Source organism: Onychostruthus taczanowskii, unplaced genomic scaffold, assembly GCF_017590055.1.
Source record: "Onychostruthus taczanowskii isolate IOZ18803 unplaced genomic scaffold, ASM1759005v1 scaffold30, whole genome shotgun sequence".
NCBI classification, from domain to species: domain Eukaryota; kingdom Metazoa; phylum Chordata; class Aves; order Passeriformes; family Passeridae; genus Onychostruthus; species Onychostruthus taczanowskii.
Genome location: NW_024500350.1, coordinates 3,223,603 through 3,240,434, shown reverse-complemented (window position 1 = coordinate 3,240,434; position 16,832 = coordinate 3,223,603). Strand labels below are relative to the sequence as shown.

The 16,832-nt window shown below is 36.9% G+C and overlaps 1 protein-coding gene across 14 annotated transcripts in view; it reads left to right on the top strand.

Moving 5' to 3' along the window:
- Positions 1-16,832, top strand: part of MBTD1 (mbt domain containing 1) — a 35,534-nt gene that overhangs the window by 9,717 nt on the left and 8,985 nt on the right. For 9 of the 14 annotated variants that reach the window (XR_005953022.1, XM_041409257.1, XM_041409260.1 and 6 more), the window contains 12 exons: positions 204-318; positions 407-492; positions 5,975-6,092; positions 6,736-6,870; positions 7,322-7,410; positions 8,685-8,919; positions 10,105-10,160; positions 10,421-10,525; positions 11,346-11,499; positions 13,917-13,999; positions 14,307-14,541; positions 15,118-15,195. Coding sequence is in view for 13 of the 14 variants with exons in the window: in XM_041409257.1 (XP_041265191.1) it covers positions 204-318; positions 407-492; positions 5,975-6,092; positions 6,736-6,870; positions 7,322-7,410; positions 8,685-8,919; positions 10,105-10,160; positions 10,421-10,525; positions 11,346-11,499; positions 13,917-13,999; positions 14,307-14,541; positions 15,118-15,195 (1,489 nt within the window). In the remaining variant the exon portion in view is untranslated. The remainder of the gene's footprint in view (positions 1-203; positions 319-406; positions 493-5,974; positions 6,093-6,735; positions 6,871-7,321; positions 7,411-8,684; positions 8,920-10,104; positions 10,161-10,420; positions 10,526-11,345; positions 11,500-13,916; positions 14,000-14,306; positions 14,542-15,117; positions 15,196-16,832) is intronic. The other 5 variants (XM_041409267.1, XM_041409265.1, XM_041409266.1 and 2 more) reach the window with 3 other exon arrangements.

Below are 16,832 nucleotides of genomic sequence, written 5' to 3'. Positions count from 1 at the left end.
GGGATATTAGTACTAAAGTCATCTTTTGGACACTCCTTACTACTGGTTTTTAAATTTATTTTATAATACATGTGTGATACTTAGTCTCTGTGTATTTCTGATTTTAGTTTAAATCTGTCAAAGTTAGCTGCAGGCCTGTGGAAATTTCCTGACGGGAGTTTAGAAAGATGTTATTTACTTGGGTTGTGTTTGGTTTTTTTTAGGGTAAACCTCCAACAAAGAAGGCTAAAGTTCTACAAAAACAGCCCTTAGTGGCTAAATTAGCAGCATATGCCCAGTACCAAGCAACTTTACAAAACCAGGCAAAGACAAAAGCAGGTAACAGCATATAAACAGAGCTGAAACAAAAACACTGAAAGATTTGTGCCTCACGAGCAGCTTCCTAACTGAAATAACTTTCCCTTAGCAGCTGTCCCTGTGGAAGGTTTCAGCTGGGGTAACTACATCAATAGTAATAGCTTTACAGCAGCTCCTGTTACCTGCTTTAAACACGTGAGTATTTCTTTTTGTGCTTTCCTTCTCTGTATGTGAATACGTGAGTCTGTGGAAGTTCTTGAACTTATTTTTTCAAAACATTAATATCCAATTATTTTTCATTATGTGAGTATGACTACTTTTTAGATAAATTATCCTTTAAAATCATTCTGAACACCATCAGTTATTTTCATCATAGATACACTCTCAAAAACAAAAAAGAAGGCTCTTACATACTTGAGAATTGTTTTTTTTATGTTCAAGTCACAAAATCATCCCATGTACTGCCAAGTAACAAACCAGCCAAGTCAAGCTGTACTAAAAACAGTTACAAAAGGCTTTTTAGATTAAGTCAGGCTTGATCCATTGTATTGGACTGATCTTTTCGTTACATATTTAGATTTGGGGGTTTTTTTCTTTATTTTTAGTCAGATTCTCCCTGTCAGTCATGCTGCCTGGTAATCTAGTATGGGGGAAAACTAAGGCAGTTTAGAAATCTGAAATTTAAAAAGTTGGTTTTCTTTGTTTTTAGAGTTCCAAAAGTTTCAGACAAAAAGACATTCTTTAATGACTGAGGAAATTAGGGGTTGGGGAAAATATTTAGTGCCATCTGTCTTTAATGTGTTTATAAAATTCCACACATGAGACATTAGACTGACAATTGAAATATTGTCTGTACTTCATGTCTCTTAAGTAAAAGCTTTGACAAAAGGTGGTTCCTCAGCCTATTTTTTAATTTCAGAAGTTGAAGTGTACTGTATTACAAAATTTTTTTCTTGCTCTAAATTATGTGCTGAAAGTCGTGATCAAAACAAACGTTTTTCTTCATGGAAGTTGTCCATGAGAGAGAAGAGAAATATTTTCTCTTCAGCGCAGGAATTCCTGCTGAGCCCTCTGGGATCATAAACCAGTGGGAGATGAGGGCTCCTGGCAGTTGGCACTCTGTGAATAGTACCCTTTATGCTCAGAGGCCTCAGCTACTGCCCAGAACAGAGCCTTGCCGAGGAGAACTTGGGGAATTTGTATCAAATTCCGCATGCTCGAGTCAGCACGTTTGCACTTTGCTTTCACAGCTATGTGCATGTAATAAGTGATTTCATAATCCATATCAAAAAGTATCATTTGATAACGTGGACTGTGCTGTTGGATCTGCAATGGCTCAGGGTGTGTGGCGTCCTGTACTAGAGACTGCTACAGTCGTCAGATCACTTGTAAGTTATGTTCCAACATTGCATTTTATTAGAAGCAGTTGTATCTCCCTTTCTCACTGCTTCATTCATTCAGGTGCACAGTGCCCCAATAATGTGAACCAAGACCACACTCATGGTCACATTGTACCTTGAAAATTTTCACAAGATAATGGCAACAGTGCTGCCAAGTAGCCTGAAAGTTGTTTCTTTTCTGTCCTCATTTTCCTTTTTCATACAAGTAAAATGCAAATCCTGCTGTTTTCTTTGGAGATTTCTACTTCTTTGGTGGATATGAGTTAGTGTTATGAGGGTATGATTTACATTTAACTTTACTGTGATTATTTATTTGAAAAATACATTATTTAGACCAGTCAGAATCTGAAAAACACATCAGTGCTCTTTTGTTAGGTCCTTGTCTTTGTCCCACTCTCCATTGATAACTAAACAGTATTCTTTTTGACTTTCTGGAAAGATTATTGCTATTTTCTGTGTACTGTTTTGCTTTGATTTGTAAAGTATTGCATTAGTTGATGTTTGTTTACCATCCATATTATGGATTTCATACACCTGTATGTGTGTGATCGAATATATAAAGCTATTCTGTTCAAGATCAAAGTTTTGAGTTGACAGTAAAATCATGACAAATCTACCCTTAAATTCATTATTCAGTAAAATTTATTGAATTTACTGGTTATACTCGGTATATCTGTATGGATATTTGATAGGGAACATTATGATCAATATTAAAGAAAATTGAGAGGAATTATGAGATGTGAGATTTGGCTTTTTTTTTTAAATAACCTGGCATACTTGAGTATCTTGGGTCTGATGTAGATTTCACACATCAGTTTTTCTGGTTTTGTTTTTTTTCCTGGGAAGTTATTTCTTCTTCAATTTAAAACAGCTACATTTTAGAATTAAAGTATCTAAATCTTGGGAAGTTCTTTCTCTTTATGATAAGGATTCATTTCAAAGTATTTTGATGTGCTTTTTGTGCTTCCATGTTCAATTTATTCCAGACTTGAGTGTTAAGTAACACTAATGAAATTCAGTAGCAATAGAGTGGCCATGCCCATGACTTCAGCATTCAGTAAACTGAAGTAGGGAGCTGCTTTGGTTTATGTCCTACAGGAAGCCCATGTCAATGCCAGAATTCCCATTTGTGCACCTTGCAGCTGCTTTTTTTTTTTTTTTATTATTTTGTCAAATTACATTAATCAGGCACACAGCAGTAGTTGCTGCAAGGAGAAAAACTCAATGTTTTTAGTATTGAGTTATAGTTTAGTCACATACAGTGAGCTCATTGCTGACCTGCATTCCACTTTTTATCCTCTAAACGCTTTTTACTCTTTTCTATAGTTGCTTTTATTAGTTCAAACCATTCCTACAACTGAAAGCAAATTACAGTGGTTTGAGTTATTTCTCAGTACTACTTACTGGACAGTTTTATGCACAATTAAGAGCAATTATTTCTTTTCACTCCGTTGCTAATGAGAGACACATTTCCTGAAGTTCTTTCTTCCACCTGAATTTTATTCTGAGCCAAAATATTTTCATTCTCTTGATTTCATCTATTTTTAAACTATATCCAGTGATTTAAGGGAGCATTTCCAGGATGCTACACTGGGTGGCAATGTTCTGCGTTGAAGCTTTTTGTTTAAACCCTTTTGCATGTTTTCTCCTCTGGCATTACCTGTTGTTGGGGCACTGCTCACACACCAAGTTTCAGCATTCTATACAATTCAGGAATTGGTAGCATCGCCATCAGGATTTGCTATTAAAATCCTGATTTAACTTAAAATCCAGAATCATGGCAGTGTTGATGCCATCCAAAACCTCTAGAAGCCACTTACTTAAGCCATGTGAGCTCTTTATTCAGGTGCGTATGTGGAATACTTGGCGTTTAGGTGCTCCTGTCAAACAGGCCCTTCCTGACTGCACCTTACCTTGCAGAGAAGGCCCTTGGTGCTCACAGATAGACCCCTCCCAGGTCATGTCTCGGAGCAGGAAGCCAGGAACCAGCTCTTCCTTGTTTGGGAGTGATGTGACGTGGATCTCTTCGTCATGAGTCTGAAAGGTAAATTTGTTCTTACCTGTAAATGATGGTTCTGCTAGTTCCATGCCAATCCAGACTGCAGTCACCTTTTAATCAGCAGATAAGTAAGACTTAACACTTCTCTAGTGCATTTTGAGTTTTTAAGAGCACTCTTCAAACATTGATTGATTAATCAGATGAGACAGAAGAGAGATGAAGGAAGATGGCTGTCACAGCCCTGGTTTATCCAGGTCTTCCTGCTTCAAGAATATCCCTAATGAGTGAAGGAGACTAACATGGTGCAGTGTAGCAGGTGTGCTGTAAACCATCCCTCAGGACAGTATAATTGTCTGACATTTCAGCAGTGCTGCTGCACAGGATGGCTTCCTTCTTGAAAGGGTGAGCCATATGGATTGGTGTAGGAGAACTAGCAGAACCAATGTTTTCACAGACAAGGACAAATTTAACTTTCTGCTATTTCCGTCTATACCAATCCACGCTCTGGAAATGAAATTTCCTTTTTAAGTTGATGTCAGGAGAAGTGTTTTGATACACTATTCTCTCTGAATCAACTGAATAGATGACCAGGCATTAAAATGTACTTCAGTTCAGTGCAGCTGGATTATGAAATTAGTCAGCACTGTTATTTTGGATTGTTTGGCCTCATCTGTATCTCTATACGGGCAACAACATTTGCTAAAATACGCGGTTTGAAAAGTTTATTTCCCCAATTCAAAAACCTACACATGTCAATTTAGAGAGGGTAGCGGTCACAGGATGGGACTTAAGTTGTATCTGCATATTTTGTATGTGAAAATAAGCCATCATCTTTTCAGTTGGATTTTTCTCTGGCTGCCAGATGGCAGAAGAGAGCTCTGTGGTCTAGACTGGTGTAGATGGGACATAGCAGAACATGAAGAGACCAGGCTTCGAGATTAGAAACTGGCATACTTACATTTCCCTTAGGAGTTGAAACTAGTTTTAAGTTTTGTATAACCTCAAATACTTCAACTAGTGAAGGGTTTCCTTTTTTTAAGATAAATCCAGCTTCTAGTGCTACTCATGGCAATTGCTGATTGCCAGCAAAATTCCAGTTTTGTAATTTTCAGTTATTCAGGATTAATCCAGATTTCTTCACTTGTAGCTTCTGTGCAGTTGGAGTCTATTCCCACTGAGTGGTTCAGTTCTCTGGGTTCACAAAGAGCTTTGTGAAAGAGACACAGTGCAGGGCCAGAGGATCCCTCCTTCAACTGACCCAGTGATGGCTGGGTAATCTCTGACCTGATAAGAATTTATCTTTCTCAGAATTGATGTGACTGTTGTTATAAAACACCCAAAATACGAATATCTCTCTCCTGGGTAGTCTCAACTTTAATGCAGAGACTGAGACATTTTCTAGCTTGTTACCAATATAACTTTGGTTGAGTTACTGTTAAAAATTTAGGTTCTTCAGCACTGTGCATTACTGGTATCTACAATTCTGTCTTTGACTGACATTTCATTATGCTTTGTTCAACAAAATGTTCTTGAGATAGCAAACTAAATGTAATTTCTATCACCAGCTTCTGCAAACCCTTACGAGTTCATCAGGCAGATATTCCTTCTTGTTCCTAACATATTCCTCACATGGGACAGTGTGAGGGATCTTGCTGTGCCTTTCCTTCTGATGGTCATTAAAAAGGTGCCACTCAGAGCCTTCTGTTCTTTTTGTCTGCTCCATGGAGTGATCGCTTGCAGGTGATGTGAAAGCCTGTTCCTCTGAGAGGATGTGAACCAGTGGGTGATAAACCCTACCATAATAAATCATCAGAATAGAATAAAGAAATAATTTGTAGGCATTCTTCCAGCCTGACTTGCAGAATTTAAAGGTTTTGATGTCTGTGCTACAGGTACCATGATTTTCTTGCAAGTAGAATTGCATAGCAATTTCCACCATTCTTACTAACATCAGTAGTTTCTTCCTAATTGAAACATCATAGAATAAAACTGACCTTTGGGAATGTACAATTTGTGCTTAACTGCTATTTAAACTTTGAATGCTATAGGTTTTTTTCAGTAAATACAGAGGAATAATTGGATACAATTACAGTATTATGCATAGTTGTCAAATCAAAACAAAAGTAGGTTCTCATAGAAACAGTGGTTTCTGACCATATGTTTGTTACATGTATATTCAATGTTTTGTCTTTTTAAGTTGCTTGTAGAACACTGAGGTAACAAAAAACTAATATTTTCACATGGTGAGCTGATGACTTTTGAACCACAACCTTGACAGGCACCCATGGGGACTTGCTGGGGTGATATTGCAGAAGGAGTGCGAGTGGAGGTTCCCAACACTGACTGCAGCCTACCTACCAAAGTCTTCTGGATAGCTGGAATTGTAAAATTAGCAGGTAAATGCGTTTTAGTTGAAATTAAAATAATCAAAAGAACTGTGTGAAGAGATCAAGTACTTTAGTCAGTGATCATCTGGTGGGAGTCATGCTGACACTGCTCAGGTGGCAGAGCTGTGTCTGTGGGTTATGTTGTAGTGCTGTCACTGTTCTACTCTGGCTGCTGTGATGCTTGAGAATGTCTGTCCTTGGTTTGATTTTTAATATTAATTTAATTTTAATACTACTAAAGAGTAGTGCAGAGCAGAAAGGAGACATGGTATAAGAGCTGTCAAGAAGCCTCATTATACGAATCACTTTTATTGGTAAAAAGTTAGAAATTCAAGGTTACAGATCTAAGATATGAAAAAGCAGATACTGCGCGTAATTAATTTTGTCCTCTTTTGTGCAGCTTCTAAAGGTGTATAGTTCAAGAATTTTAATCTTAATTAAATTGACTTACATGATAATACATGCACATTTATCAAAGTAATCAATTCTGTGCATTAATAGCATCCAGAAATGTGCCAAAAACCCCCAACTTGCTGTTAAAAATTACATTTAGAAAACCAATATAATGTAGGTGATGATTGGTCCAGAAATATTCATACGTATTTTATAATCTTGCTGCATTCTTGTATTTTTAAAAAATGCTTTCTTTCAGGCTACAATGCTCTGCTGAGATATGAAGGATTTGAAAATGATTCAAGTCTTGACTTCTGGTGCAACATTTGTGGGTCTGACATCCACCCAGTTGGTTGGTGTGCAACCAGTGGGAAGCCCTTAGTTCCTCCTCGAAGTATGTAAATATTAGTCTTACTGACTGCTTTCAAAGTCTCTTTATGAAACTAAATTTGCTCATGATCCAGATAGAAAATATTGTTTTACCACAACAACTTTTTCAACAGTTATGAATTAATAATTTTAACTTTTGACTGATGCTGTGTTTTTGGAGTAGCCCATCTGATGTGACTCAAAGTTTTTAAGATTGGGGTGGCAGAAGTTTGCTAATCAGTTATGGGAATATGCACTGATTTTATTTCTACTTTGTTATTAAGTTGTTTACCCTAGCCTATAAACTTAATCTTGGGTAGCTTTCATTCTCTAAAGAGGCTTTTTGTCATTATTGTCATCTAGGCCTTTTAATGGTCATCTGGGATTTCTTCTTTACATATTCCAGACTCTAATATTGTCTCTAAGGGGCACAATTAAAAATCAGTGGCTTATTTCTTCCCCTTCATTTGCAACAGCCATCCAACACAAATACACAAACTGGAAAGCTTTTCTAGTGAAACGACTTACTGGTGCCAAAACACTTCCTCCTGACTTTTCTCAGAAGGTAAGGCTGATCCAGTATCAATGATGTTCTGTAAAGAAAACTGCAGCACAGTGTCAAGAACTGAAATATTTTACAGTGGCACATTAGCTCCTCTTGCAGGGAAGGAGGTACAATAGTTTCTTCCTTAGATACAGTTTTCCTTGGAATCCCTTCTCCAGTTATGTCCACGCTTGTCAGTATGTGTTTGGTAAACTTTGCTCTAGAAAGAATAGCTATCTGTAAAAACTAGTTGGTCTGTTTTAATTTTAAAATACCCCATTTAAAAAATCCACAGAAAACCCAGAAGTGCTCTTGAGTTACCCTGTGATATGTAAGAAAAATGAAAACTGATTTTTCTAATCCAGAAATTACTTGTTTCCTGCACTATTTCAAGAAACTGAACAGAATATGTTAATATAGCATGTATGTAGAAGGAATGAAGATCATACTTTTAAATCTTAGTATTTTCTTCCTGCTCTGGACTAGCTTTCTTTCTGTCTTAATCATGTCTTCAGGTGTGGCAGCTGCTGTATAGTGTGCTAGAAGTTTACTTGCCAGTATTTTGAGATGATGGTGTATATAGCTCTTAATAGAAATATGAGACTTAATTAGTTGTTTTACACTGTGTGTAATGTTTTAATCAACCAAAAATGCCTTTCTGCAGTTGTTAATTTTTATTTTCCAATTGGCGCAGTTGGAAGCCAAATTAAATTGGCAAGATCTCAGTCCTTTGGAGAGGTGGTAATGAAAATGGCAAGTGACAGATGCTGATTTTTAAATACCGTCTGTTTTCACAGAGCAGATTAACATCTGTTTCCTTTCTTTTGTGTATTTTGAAGAAACACTTCTGTAAATGGCCAGCTTTAATTATGTAGAAGGTTTGTTTTCCATGCCTTTAAATTAAGCATTTTAATCCTGTTATTAAAGTGCTGTATTCTGTGTGGATGACCAAGAACAAAAAATCTTGAGGTTTTTCTTGTTAAAACTGTTTCTCAAGGTAACTTCACCCATTGTTAACAACTGAACAAACTTTCATTATGTCAATGGAAAATTCCTTGAACTTACATGAAAATTGTATCTCATCTTAAGAGATGACCTTGAAACAATTAAGGCATTGTAGGATCTGTTCTTATTTTTTCTGAACTATTTTGTTACAATTAAATAGAAGATAAGTAATTTGTGTCATTTCTCCGGGTTGATGAACAAGTACTTCAATTAAATGACAAGCTTTAAAAGACAGGAAATGGAAAACCAGGGGATATTCTCACAGAATGTATGTTTTGTGTTGTTTCAAGGTGTCTGAGTGTATGCAGTACCCATTCAAAACTTCCATGAGGGTAGAAGTGGTGGACAAGACGCACCTGTGCCGCACAAGGGTGGCGGTGGTGGACAGCGTCGTTGGGGGCCGCCTGAGATTGGTGTACGAAGAGAGCGAGGACAAAACTGATGACTTCTGGTGCCATATGTACAGCCCACTCATTCATCATATTGGCTGGTCTCGAAGTATAGGACACAGGTTCAAAAGATCTGGTAAGTTTGGTTTGGGTTAGGAGTGTTTTGTAGGCAGTGTTGGCTGGGAGGAGTCTGGCTTTGCAGTTCTGTTGCTTTATACAATTCAGCTACCTTGAATAATGGTACTTGAGAATATGTAACGTGGCCCAGGGATTTTACCAATTTTATGACACTCAGGAATTTCAGTTAAAATTATAATTAACATATTATACAGCAGTGGAAAAGCCAGAATAACCTTTAGGTTGATTTGTAGTGTTTAGAAGATTCAATGATAAACAGAGGCCAGCAAACTGTAGGTAGAAAAACCTTTAACTGCACAATTCAAGCACGGTAAACTTCACTTTTCATGCTGATACCTGGAATTACAGCCCTACTCCACAAACTCCTAGTTTCTTCACATCTAACTCCTTCTTTCTACAATACAACATGGACATGCATCCTAGTAGAAACAGAATTTCTATTTACTGGCAAGTTTAAAAGCTGTTCTAATATTTTATATTGCAGTATTTACATGATTTAGAGGGCATTAGGGAATAGGCTGGGAAAGTGCAGTGACAGTGTGATAGAAAGGCCTTTGCTACCTAAAATACAAAAGCAATTGTAATTTTGAATAGTTAAGGCTTCTAAACAAACAAAAAATCTGGGGTTTTTATTATTTCTCTGTTCCTTTGATCTGGTATCCCTTGTCAGAGACAGAATTTCTGTAAAGCATTCTGCAAAGCTTCCCTTCAGGGAAAGGCCTTCAGTTTTCCTAATGCTTCAACTTTCTCTGAAACCATTTATAAACAGATATAGAGACATTTTATTTATTTATTTATTTATTTAAAGTTATTATATGTAGTGATATAAAAATATATATAAATGTAATTTTCTGTTATAGCATAGTGCAAAGTAGTTTAAATCTGCCAATTTTTTGCAAAAGCTTCTATGTAATACTTTCATCAATATTGTGACATAATCAAATGTTCTTGTAAATACTGGATATTGGGTTTTTTCCTTAAATTGTTTGTTTTATAGAGGTAGCTCAGGTTGAAGTCAGCAAGGAAAATGGATGGATGGATTATAGTCTCCTGATTTTTGTGGTAGTGTTACTAATAAACTGTGGGCCTCCCAACACCAGTGATTGTGTGGTATTGGTTAACATATTCAGAAAAACATATTGTGTTCTGAACAATATTATAGTATTATTATTATTCCTTGTAGATATTACAAAGAAACAGGATGGACATTTTGATGCACCCCCACACTTATTTATGAAGGTGAGTTGAGTAGCTAGAACACTCTTTGCAGAATTGATTGAGGACCTTCAGTTCCTGTTGTGTGTAAACCAGACCTGAAACTCTATTTACATCCTGGCCCAGCACAAGTGTTCCTGCTTGTGTTATCCAATCTGACCTCCTTGATGTAAGCAGAGGTGGTAGGACAGATATTTCAGTCTGTTACTTTGGCAGTGTGGGGGTATGTTTTGTTCCAGGCTCATTAAATTCTATGTTTCTGCTGCTGTTCTGTGATTCTTTAGGTAAAAGAGGTTGATGCAGCTGGAGAGTGGTTTAAAGAAGGAATGAAATTGGAAGCTATAGACCCCCTAAACCTTTCAGCAATATGTGTGGCAACTATCAGAAAGGTAAGAAAGCAAATGTGCATTTTGGGGAGGGAAAGAGGAATCCTTTTCCCCTAATCTTTATTCAGGCTTGAAACAAGAAGCTCAAAACCAAAATTAGGAGAGTTCATTCGTGAATGGGGTATGTCTGTCAATTGTTTATATACAACCACTATGCAAATGTGCTCATGTAATTTGACTTTAAGCTCTGGAAATTCAGCCTTACCTTTAATTAGAATGTATAGGTGAGAGGAATTTGCAGGAAAATATTCTGCTAATTATATCAAGTGTTTTGCAACTGTTCAAAACCAGACCTCATCTTGCTGACTCACAGAAGTCTATGAGGATATTTTTAAGGCTGTCCTTCTTTCTTAGTTTGATTGAAAGGGAGCCAATTCATGTGAAATCTGCTTTAAAAGAGAACATGTGAAAAGCAGCTTAGCTGAATTGTTTAACCTTTTCAGTGAGGAGAATTGTTATGATTTTGAGTAATGAATATCCCTGCAAGCTGAAGAATAGACTGAGTTATTAAGCTTTAGAAGTAGAGCTGTTCTTCACAAGAAAAATAAACTAGGGATCAGAAAAAGGAAATGCTCATCTCCTCACTTTGTTGTTATCAAAGGTACATGTAACAGTTGTATTCACAGTCCTAGAGACAGACATGATTTGGAGGGTTTTTGTTATAATTGAATGTCCTTCTAAATGTGCTTCTGTTATTATTATATTATATTATTATTATCACAAGTGTGAATTGCTTTCACACTTGAAACATGGCATGCTTTCTTTCTAGCTTTCTCACCTAGCTGAAGGTATTTAATGTGAAATTTTGTTTCTCTTTACCAAGGTGTTAGCAGATGGCTATCTTATGATTGGGATTGATGGCTCAGAAGCAGCAGATGGCTCTGATTGGTTTTGTTACCATGCCACTTCCCCTTCTATTTTCCCTGTTGGTTTCTGTGAAATTAACATGATTGAACTAACTCCACCCAGAGGTACAGGTAGCATTCTGACACCTTTTATTGTTAATACTGCTCAGTGATACTGTATGTGCCATATGCTTTGTTTCTTAACTCAGCCTACGAAATTCAGGTCACTTCTTAGGACTTGAGTCTCAAGTCTGAAACAAATACAACAGCTTTACTTTCAAGTAATCTAAACCAGAGGTCACCAACTTTTCATTTAGAAGAAGTTAGACTGATTATTGGTTGAAATAATTTGCATTTGCTGTCAGAAATTGAGGATTCCACTAAGTCAGTGGAAAGTGTGGGAGTCACTAAAAGGGCTCTTCAGTAAGTGTCACTGGTTGGGAAGTCCTGCCTACCAAAACAATTAATGAGCACTGTAAAGAATCTCAGGCTAATTCACAACTACACCAGTCAAGTTTTGGAAGGCTATACACAAACTTGAGCTTTAGGACTGTGCACTAAATAAACCCCTTTGTGAGGAAAAGCTGTCTGTTCACAAACACATGTGCCTACAGAAGACATTGCCTCCCTTTTCCCATTTTTGCCTTGGTCTGGCACATTTAAGAGGACCATAACTGTATAACAGATGACAATGATTTTCTATGGCTTTTCCCCTCCATTCTCATTCTTGCAGACTTCTACTTGTATTAAATGAATTATTTTTCTAGGTAATAACTACAGTGTAATGTAATTCCATACCATTTTTGTTGTGGTGCAGTGGCAACTCTGTCACCCTAGAGTGTGTGGAAAGTGTAGTTATACAGATTGAGTTTTATTTTTCAGTCAGCTCATTTAGTGAATTTATTGCCTAGAAATTCATGGGCACCAGCATCTCTCAAAAATCTGAGGTGCAGAGACTCTTGCAATAGAAGTTTTTATGGGAAAGAATTCTTGTATATCAATACACATCAGTCAATTTAGAAATACATACATGAAACTGATGAGACAGAATAAGAGAAAACTTGCCTTTTCATTTCACTCTTGAAACACTACTTTCAGAATGTGGATTTTGTTGTTAGCACATTTATGATGCTTATAGTGTTTCTTGTATCATGGCAACCTAATTCTTTACCTCCATGTACATTTTCCCTTTTATTGCAGTTTTTCCTAAGTCCTGTGTCATCAGCAAGACGTGATTATAAATCACATGTGCAGTAATGTAAAAGTCATTTGGAAGAGGAATTACCAGCAGTAAAATACAGAGCATAATGTGCATTTGCAATTTTAATAGGACCAAAGTGATCAAAGCTCCTTAGCTCCAATGAGGAGGGTACTTTGCTTTCCAAATTATGGGCTGGAAAATGGACAGCTTCTTAATTCTGCCTGGTCTGACAAGTCCCACGTGCACATTTCCTCTGTGTGATGAACTTGAGTACAAATATATTGGTGTAGCAGAGGAATGTTACATTGAGAAGAAAAACATTAACATGCAGAACTGATACAATATTGCCATTATTAATTAACTCTCTAGCTCCATCTATTCGTGGACAGATTCCATAGCCACTGTAAGCACTCTTGTTCAAGTTGCATTTAGTATTGTGGATAACTTCAGTTGCTGTGAAATCATTGGACTTTGCAAAGCTTATTCCTCCCAAACTTCTTCATCCCATGCTGAAATCAGTAGAAGATGAAGATGTTTAGGCATTTTGAGGGATGGGATTGAATTTTGGGCTGTGGGTACTGAGAGTGGCAGCCCTCTGCCTCCACAGAGGTGAGTTGCAGACCTCTCCTGTAGCTCCCACACCATTCCTACTGCACTGCAGATTTTTGAGATGTCCCTCACTGCACGCTGATGCAGAGAAATCCTCCAGGCTATTGTTGCTCCAGATAGAGTTAGAAAATTATTAGCTTAAGCAGTTGTTAAAATTGCTCACAGGAAAAGATATTCCTGTGTTTTATGCATATTCAATAGCAGCTATATATCTTTTTGAGAGATTTTTCTTCCCTGTATAATAGCTTTAAAAAAATCCTCTAATTTTCTGTATTACATATTACTGCTATTTTTACCCTTATTAAACTTCTAAAATATCCATGTTTATTCTTACCATTCTGTTCCTGACAATTTAAGCATTTCGATAGTGGAGCTGTTTTCCCACAGGGAAGAAACTGGATGTTCTCAATTCCATGATCTGTTCTGGGTCATTTGTGTAGGGCATTTGTTGAGATAAGGATCTGCATGGACAAAAAACTTCCAGTTTAAGTGATTAATCTTAACTTAAATAATCTTTTACGTTACCCAGTGTTTCATTCTTCTTGTTAGTTGCAAATGGGCAATGTCTAGGTGTCTTTTTGTCCCTTAGATCAAAGCTCAGAGAGTGGAAGTTTCTGCTACTGATGTTTGACTTTTGGTGTTTTTTAGCTGTAACACACTCCCAATGTGCTATTTTTGCTGTTCTTCTTACACGTGAAGTTTGCAGTTGATGTATGAAAATGTTGTTTAAAATTCACAGGTTATGCAAAACTCCCTTTTAAATGGTTTGACTACCTCAGGGAAACTGACTCAATAGCTGCACCAGTAAAGCTCTTCAATAAGGTAATGAAATTATACGTGTTTGTACTGGAATTAGGATTTTGTTTACATTTTTGCTTAGTGCATGGGATGGACCCATTTGTTAAATACAGTTTTGAAAAGCTAAAACTTTTAGAGATAAGAACCATTTGAGTAAACAAAGGTTGATATCTCTGAAATGTTAAACAGATGCAGAGGTACAGGAAACTTCATCAATGATACTTGGTTTTGTTCTGTATTAAGTGGATTGAAATCCCTGTTTCAGCACTGTGCATAAACTGTCTTGATGAACATGTCTGTTTACTGATGTTTGCTTTCTTTGCTTCCCCAGGAAGTTCCAAACCATGGGTTTCACGTTGGCATGAAACTGGAGGCTGTAGATCTGATGGAGCCTCGCCTGGTGTGTGTGGCCACCGTGACGCGCATTATTCACCGGCTCCTGAGGATACACTTCGATGGCTGGGAAGATGAGTATGATCAGTGGGTGGACTGTGAGTCCCCAGATCTGTATCCTGTGGGATGGTGTCAGCTCACTGGATACCAGCTCCAGCCTCCAGCACCGCAGTGTGAGTCCAGCTTTGTCAATAATGAGCATTAATTCAATGTGGGCTCATTTTACTAACCTTTACAGTTAGGTCCCCAGGCATAAGAATAATAGAAAAAACTCTTGCTAATGCCTGACAGTTCTAATCTTTCCCACTTTGATTTCTAAAGTACTTCTGAGTGTTTTTTACTATTTTTCAATGCCAGAAGATGCTGATTTGATGCCGGGGAAAAGCCTCTTGTCAGTTCTTGAGGAGCTTGCTGAGAATTTATATTGCTTTAAGACTGCCAGTGTATCTGTTTCACCTCTTGAATTTGGTGAAACTCAGCCTGTGCAGAAACTGTATATACTTTATTACATCACAACTTGTCCTGTCAGATCAAGTGATGATAACTGTTGAAATGCATTTCAAAAACTGTTTTTAATAAGAGGGTAATGAGCAAGTTATTGTTAAGTAGTTTAATGCAAATTGATTTTTCACAGTAAATTTCTGTCTTTGTTCAGTCACTAAGGAAAAATTCTGTAACTGTGTAGCAGCTTTGACACATTGTAAAGTGGGGATGTTTTTTAAATAATTTTGAATTCTTCATTTTTGCAGCATCAAGAGATAGCCAGTCAAGTTCATCCAAACAGAAGAAAAAAGCTAAATCACAACAGTACAAAGGACATAAGAAAAGTGGGTGACAAAATAGTGTTTGCACTTTACCTGATGTTTTAAAGTTTGTGGTCTCTACCTAAGTCTGTTTTCTGTTTGGAAATGTTTGTGTCTAAACAGGTGTTATGCTTAAAGGTGCAGTATGCCACAAAAATAACTTTTTCATTAAGAAAAACAATTTTTTATAACTCGTGATAGGGTAGATGTTGCTAATAATAATAATAATCTATTAATTGCAGATGGACAATGGTTAAAATATTTTTGTGTACTATATTGGTAGTTGTACTGCCTTGTACAAAATACTCAGGTATCAACACACTTTTCCCTCTGCTCTCTGTAACACAGATGAAGGAATAAGAGCCAAGTCACTGGGATCAGAAAGAATGAGGTGTAGAAAATTTAAATTATCATCCAATTGGCTTCTCTTTGAAACAAAAAAGATACTTATTTGCCAGTTTTTTTGGTTTAGGCATCTATGTAAATTAAGCTTTTGTATTATTACTTTCAGAAGCAAACACGTTGTATGTGGCTGTTCTTGTCACAGTAAAACACAGTAATGACATTTTTAAGAATCTGCAGTGTTCAGGTACTTTCCACAGTAATTGGTTCCCTTGGAATCAAGCTGTCAAAATATAAAATTAGCTTGCTTAATTTAGTCCTGTTTCCAGAGTGTTTTGTTGTTGTATCCAACTAATGTGAGGAATTAAAACCTTGTCTTCCTGGTGAGTTTGTGAATGGATCTATTAAGGCCAATTGGAACCTTCTTCCCCAGTCATTGAGAATACAACCTATGCTGTGTTGATCTTTGGGGTTGGAAAGAAGTTGGCTGGTGAGTGCCACAGATAAAACAGGTGTCTCAGAAGTTCTTAGAACTTCCAGTTCAGTGCCTCAAACATTGCACTGGTTTTCCTTTTTGATGTTAGAGGAAAGAAACAGTAAAATCCAGATTCTCTTCAGAATTTTGCAGCAGTATTTTTTAAATAGAATTCAGGTACTGGAAAACTCCTGATTTGAGAGTATCCAGGGAAAGCTGTGAGTACTGTTGCTTTAAGCCAGGGAAATATGGCTCTATGGTTAATAACCTTTGTGTAAGACCTGGTTTTGGATAATTCTGCACTGTCTGAGCAGATTCTGTTTAGCAAGCTGTTCTAGACCATCATACTTCTTACCTTCTCCCTTTCCTAGTACCTCTGCTCCCTGTCTTACAGTAAGTGTGACCCAAACCTGGAAAATTAATTTATCTTACTTAGTGCCATAGGAAGCTTTAGTCTATCTTCAGAAAGTTTAGTCTAGGGAAGCTTGTTCTTCACTTCTCACTAACCTAAGGTAAATGTTGCCTGTAGAAGCAAAGAAAACTTCTGATTGTGTTCTGGACTGTTTGCTCAATACTAAAAAATCCTCCTAATCACCAGAAGATGAGAGAACCATGTCATGAACAGTTAGAGCCAGCTGCCTCCTGTATGGGTTTTTTTCTAAGTAGGTTATGGCAAGGAAAGTGCTGAATCACAGGAAATAACACTGAAAATGTCTTCTGAAACTTTTTCTTGTTCAGCACTTGTAAATAAAATAAAAAGTTCTTTGTAAAGGATTTCAGTCACAAAACCATATAACGCAGCCATGATGTTTTTATGGTACCATGTAAAGTCACCACAGATGAT